At 41.5% G+C, this 6,681-nt stretch overlaps 1 protein-coding gene across 1 annotated transcript; it reads left to right on the forward strand.

Moving 5' to 3' along the window:
- Positions 1 to 1,100: 1,100 nt before the first annotated feature.
- Positions 1,101 to 1,926, forward strand: LOC115411896 (leucine-rich repeat-containing protein 3-like). Its single transcript, XM_030124167.1, has one exon. It carries the CDS (start codon positions 1,127 to 1,129, stop codon positions 1,916 to 1,918), a length of 792 nt encoding a protein of 263 aa, XP_029980027.1. The 5' UTR covers positions 1,101 to 1,126; the 3' UTR covers positions 1,919 to 1,926.
- Positions 1,927 to 6,681: the final 4,755 nt, after the last annotated feature.

A 6,681-nucleotide genomic window follows, 5' to 3' on the forward strand; every position in this document is an offset into this window, starting at 1 on the left:
CTCTATTAAACTAGTGAGCAAAGTTCGAATAGTTTTGGATTTTTCATTCTAGTTTAGTTTTATTTAGTTCTGACTTTTTTTTCTCTAATTCAGTTCGTTTTAATTAGTTTTTAGAGCAGGTTTGCTCGTTTTTATTAGTTTTCATTTTTTTCTAAATGCTTAGTTGTAGTTCAGTTGTAGTTCAGTTGTAGTTCAGTTGTAGTTCAGTTGTAGTTTAGTTGTAGTTTAGTTGTAGTTCAGTTGTAGTTTAGTTGTAGTTCAGTTGTAGTTCAGTTGTAGTTTAGTTGTAGTTTAGTTGTAGTTCAGTTGTAGTTTAGTTGTAGTTCAGTTGTAGTTTAGTTGTAGTTCAGTTGTAGTTCAGTTGTAGTTTAGTTGTAGTTCAGTTGTAGTTTAGTTGTAGTTCAGTTGTAGTTCAGTTGTAGTTTAGTTGTAGTTCAGTTGTAGTTTAGTTGTAGTTCAGTTGTAGTTCAGTTGTAGTTCAGTTGTAGTTCAGTTGTAGTTTAGTTGTAGTTCAGTTGTAGTTCAGTTGTAGTTCAGTTGTAGTTCAGTTGTAGTTCAGTTGTAGTTCAGTGGTCTCTTTTCTCTTCTTCTCTGTGCTCCTATTCAAATCAATCCCAGACCGGACTCTGCTGCTTTAGTCTCCATGTTTCCAGGTAGAGTGGGGACCAGAAGACGACTGGAAACCACAAGTGAACACAAGTGACGGGACCGTTAAATATCATATGGTGCCGCTAGCTAAAATTGCTGGAGTGAAATAAATTGCTCTCATATCAATCCAACATTGACAAAATGAAAACAAGGGAATTTTATCCATAATTCTTATCAGTTTCAGTTAGTTTTATAAACACACAGTACAGTTTCAGTTAGTTTATCGTTTTTTTTCTTTAATGATAGTTTTTATTTCAGTTAATGAAAATATTTTTTCAGTTCCAGTTTTGGTCACTTCCTTAGTTTTCGTTAACGATAATAACTTTTCTAGTGAGTCAGTTTGGAGGAACTCCTCGGAGCTAAAGCCGTCGTTTGTGTGATAATGTAATGGTGACCAATGAAGCTGGAAAATCTGACCCTTTAGTGTCTGAGAACAATGTGTGCTCTGTCTGACAGGAAAAGTGGGACGCTGCTGAATATGCAGGATTTAGCCTGGCCCCGAACGGCCCTCCTCTCCGACGGCTTCGCTCTGCTCTGTGGGCTGCTCTGTGGAATATGTCTCGCCTCCTTCCCGGCGTCGGCCTGTCCCACCAGCTGTCACTGCATAGAGAAGAGTGGTCTGACGGTGGTCCAGTGCATGTCCCGAAACCTGGACCGGGTCCCACCAGACCTCCCGAGAGATACCGTGGTTTTACTTTTGGCGTCCAACCACATCACCCACGTCCCCAACCACGCCTTCAGAGAACTGCACTACCTTCAGGAGTTGGACCTGTCCAACAATGACATTGAAACGGTGGACAGCGGGGCGTTCCAGGGGGTTTCCGACAGCCTGCTTATCCTGGACCTGTCCAACAACCACATCCAAAGCGTCCCCAAGGAGGCGTTCGCCCACCTTCGAGCCAAAATTAGCCTGTCGAACAACCCGTGGCATTGTGAGTGTACGCTGCAGGAGGTCCTGAGAGAACTGCGTCTGGACCCCGAGACGGTGAACGAGGTGGTCTGCCACAGCGCCGTGCAGGAGGAGTACGCAGGAAAACCAGTCATCCAGGTGCTGGACTCAGGGATCAACTTCTGCAACTTCCACCATAAGACCACCGACGTAGCCATGTTCGTCACCATGTTCGGATGGTTCACTATGGTGATCGCATACGTCATTTACTACGTCAGACACAATCAGGAGGACGCACGGAGGCACCTGGAGTACCTTAAGTCACTGCCCAGCAGCTCCCACACCAGCAAGGACCTGGACACCATCAGCACCGTTCTGTAGCAGGGTCCACATGGGGGACCAGACCTGGACACCATCAGCACCGTTCTGTAACAGGGTCCACATGGGGACCAGACCTGGACACCATCAGCACCGTTCTGTAGCAGGGTCCACATGGGGGACCAGACCTGGACACCATCAGCACCGTTCTGTAACAGGGTCCACATGGGGGACCAGACCTGGACACCATCAGCACCGTTCTGTAACAGGGTCCACATGGGGGACCAGACCTGGACACCATCAGCACCGTTCTGTAACAGGGTCCACATGGGGGACCGGATCTGTGTGCACATTAGCATTGTAGTCCTCAAGACCAGTCTGAAGGCCACGTTTTGAAGGTCTTGTCCGAGAATTGACCTTCTTTACACCCAGGACCTGGGGTTCAGTTCAAGTCCAGTCCAGACCACAGCTGTGTGAGTTCAACTACTTGTCCACTGTCTGATTTATTTGTCAACATCTTTACTGTAATTGGACGTAAAACTTCCTTCTTCATAATATAATGCCGCGTTTCCACTACGTAGAACCGGCTCGACTCGGTTCGACTCCACTCTGGTACCAGGTCCTATTCCAGACCGTTTCTACTCTGGTACCAGGTCCTATTCCAGACCGTTTCCACTCTGGTACCAGGTCCTATTCCAGACCGTTTCCATTCCAGGATACTACCCACTTTCCAGTACCTGGTCGTCATAGCGATGTGGCGCGTTACTTCTGTGTCGTCTGCTCACAGTTGCTGATAAACTCACTGGTTGCATGTTCTCTCGTCAAACTCCTGCTGAATGTTTGCGTCTGAACAGATAGTTACCGACAGATTTACTGTCAACTTCTGCATCTGTTTGTAGTAAAAGGGCGGGGCACAGAGACGACTCTGACCAATCAGTGGTCTGCAGTGTTTACACAGTGTCACCTTTAGTATCTGGTCCCCAGTCCTGGAACCTCAGCGGAGGTGAGACCAAAAAACTAGTACCAGGTCCTTTTTCGTAGCAGAAACACAAAAAGGCCGTGTCGAGTCGAGTCGAGTCGAGTCGAGTCGGGTCGATACCACGTAGAGGAAACGCAGCACAAGAATAACCTCACTCACAAACGTGTTCATTTTAGTTTCGTAATTTAACCGGTGATTTTAATTTTGCTTGACACAAGGTTGGAGCTTTAAAAAACACATTAACAGACTTTAAAAAAAAAAAAGACTGAAGACTATTAGAAATGAACTATATTTGACTTTATTAGAAGTCAGATAAGTGGATTAAATACTCTTAAACTGTTCAGTCTACTCACCATAAAACACCCTGGTCTTGAATATGACTCGGTCCTGGTCTGTTTAGTCTGGACTCCAACACTAATGTGTGCACATGTCACTGAAGATGTGAATAACTGTGGTTTTGAGTGAACGGTTCCAACACACTCTAATGTCAGTGTTACTGATCACATTATTTTACACCAGGGCTGTCAAACATGCGTCCTGGGGCCAAATGCGTCCCCCCAAAGGTTCCAGTCCGACCCCTGGAACGAATTTACAAAGTGTCTAAATTCCACAGTCCAGGCTGTGGAACTCATGTTAGTGTGGGTTCCACATCCAGACCAATCTGATCTACAGTCAAATAATAACAGCAGAAGAACCCACACAGAAGAACGACTGCAGATTTACTACTGGGTTTGATGGGAAATAATATTACAGTATTCCTATAGTTAAATAATGACAACTGCAAATGTTTGTCTTTGTTTTAGTGCAAAAAATCACATTAAATTATGAAACTCTTTCCATTTCCAAACTCTCCTGTAACAATAAAATGTGACTAACCTGAACAAATGTGCCCAACCTGAAATGTCTGTATTAAATTCAGTCCAGTTTGAACTCTTTTCTTCCTGTTCCTCAGTGTTTAGTGTCTTTGGAGATCTGATCCAGAATGCACATGGACTAATGAGAAGTGGAGGAAGAAGACTGAGAAAATTACACTGATTTTTATGAAGAAATGTCATTTTTTTCAGGTTATTCACATCTTTTTTATTTGGATAGTTTATAAAAGTAAGTATTTTCGTAATTTAATGTTTGTTTTTTTTTACAAAAATTCTGAGTTGTCATTATTTCTAGGTTCTTCTGTTCTTATTTGACTGGTTGGGTCCACTGCAGATCAGATCAGACTGAATGTGGAACCTGAAAGAACAGGAGTTGGAGAACCCTGATTTAAAGTGACTGAAAAACCATCCAGTCCTTTTACTTTTCGTCACCTTGACCTCATCATGAGTGTATTTTACATGACACCATTGGGTTAATTGTGGTTATTATTAAAACTAATCTGTGGAAGCAGACAGGGCAAAAGTACCAGCACAGAAAATAAATAAATAAATAATTCCTTAAACTTACATTTCCATTAAGGCGTACGGATCGAGACTGAATGATTAATGTTCACCTTCAGTCTAGTCACATTTACAGTGTGACAGGATTTTGACGAAGATGAATAAGGTGGTCCCTCAATTTGTATCGACTCAGTTCTGTTCTTCAAATGACACTGACACAGGTAACAGTCATTTATGAGGAAGTAGAAGGGCAACGTTCACACGCACAAACATGAGCCCTGGCTTTATTAAAGCGTATGAAAGCACTGACCCAGGAAATGAGGTGGTTCTACAGAAGGGAGTCTGGCACCAGCACAAAGCCCCACATGTTCTGGTGGGTCTGGGACCAGTCCGGTCCGACTGGAGCCAGCACATGTTCTGGTGGGTCTGGGACCAGTCCGGTCCGACTGGAGCCAGCACATGTTCTGGTGGGTCTGGGACCAGTCCAGTCCGACTGGAGCCAGCACATGTTCTGGTGGGTCTGGGACCAGTCCGGTCCGACTGGAGCCAGCACATGTTCAAACAAGGAAAAGATCAATGTCAGTGTTTTTGAACATATTAAATGTATTGTTAAGCAATATTCCTCTGCTCTCCTCACTGATTAAAAGAGGAAAACAGTTTGAACAGATTACCACCTCTGCCATATTGAACTATTAAAAAAAGTCAAGTAATTTTCTAGTACAGTTTGAATTTCTTTACCAGTTTATTCAGCAGACGTGCAGTGATCCTCTGCTTTGTTTTGACTCCCTGACTATAAGTCCAGCTGATTTTATTCAGTTGTGATTAGGGCTGTGTATCAGCAAGAATCTGGCCATACGATACAAATCACAATACTAGGATCACGATATGATATATCACGATATATCATGATACTGTTAAAAAGGTAATTTTTTTGTTTGTTTCTTTTTTTTAACGAATAATTATTTCCTTGAAGAATTGATTTCCATCATAAATCTGCCCAAATCCTAAACACATTTGTATTTGATCCAACAGGATCTAATGTTCTATCACCAAATGTTCCAACTGTGTTCAAAGTGAACTTCTGTTTTCCAGACATTCCAGTTTCAGATCCTGTTCAAATGTTCAGATTCTATTAGTTCACAACTAACATCAGAACAGGATTTGAGTTCAATCCAACGAAGGAACCAACATCTGCCTCTCAGACAGTAAAAAGTGCTTTTAGGATGATTGAAATAAACATTATTTAATAAAACAGTGTTAAAGAATAATAAATAAAATATAAACCAAAAGACATAAATGACCCTCCACCATATCTGCATTTGAATAAATACCTAAAACTGTTGATACAGTACTTTTGAATGTTTACAGTATTGTGAATTGAAATATCGTGCTATATTGCAGAACTGATCTTTTCTTCCAGCTTTAGTTGTGATATTCGACTCATTCATGATATCTGCATCTGTATCTTCAACCCGTTCACTCAGATGTGACAGCCTGTGGCCACAGAACACTGTCCAAACCCTTTGTTTTGTTTGTGCACCAAAAGTATCAGTCCGTCTAGTCCTGTGTGTGTCCCAGTTCCAGAACGTTAAGGGGACGCTGCCTTTAATGGACGGTTTAAAGCTATGAGCGTGGCTGTGGGAGTCCTAACATAAGCCATACACCAAAGGACTGTTCACAAGGAGGACTTCCACTGTTGGAACACAATGGAACCTGACGTCTCATAATGACACTGGAAAAAGTCAAAGTTTTTAGTCTTTAATCTGAGCAGCAAACCATTCGAAAATAAATCTGTTTTTGATCTTCTACATATTATTAAACTCATACTCAGAACTGTTTAACTCAGACCCAAATGGACCCCAGTCTGCGGACCCGTTGAATCCAGGTGTTTGTGTTCTAACAGGCTCTGGGATCCAAAACTATCAGGACTAATGTCAGAATACAGTTGGATATTATGGGATAGATATCAGTGCATTGGTTCGTTTGGGTTCAATTATTCTCTTTGTTTATAAAATGACTCACAGATGATTTGGACTGAATTTAAATCAACAATGATTTTTTTTTTTTTTCTATGACTGAATTTCAAAAAAAAAAAAAATCTGATAAAAATGTCAGCCCAGAATAACAGGACTGGTGCACCCTTAGATTTTAAAGGGTTTTTGTTCAAACTAAATACATAAAAAACAAACTATGACCTGTCCATATGTTCTTTTTATTCAAATCTTCCACTAGTGTATTATCAGGTCACATCAGGCAGTTCTGCTGTGTAGAAAATACTGAATAATGAGGTTTAATTAATTCTGGAATCATGCAACTATTTGCATCTAAAATTATATGAATGTATTTATGTTGAAAATAGGGATGTAACGATTACCAGTATAATGATAAACTGTGGTAAAATGGCAGATGGTTAGTATTACCGTTTAAATTCTAATTCTCATGATAACTGTGTTTGATTATCACACTTTTAGGGG

This window comes from Sphaeramia orbicularis, chromosome 21, assembly GCF_902148855.1.
Source record: "Sphaeramia orbicularis chromosome 21, fSphaOr1.1, whole genome shotgun sequence".
Classification (NCBI taxonomy): domain Eukaryota; kingdom Metazoa; phylum Chordata; class Actinopteri; order Kurtiformes; family Apogonidae; genus Sphaeramia; species Sphaeramia orbicularis.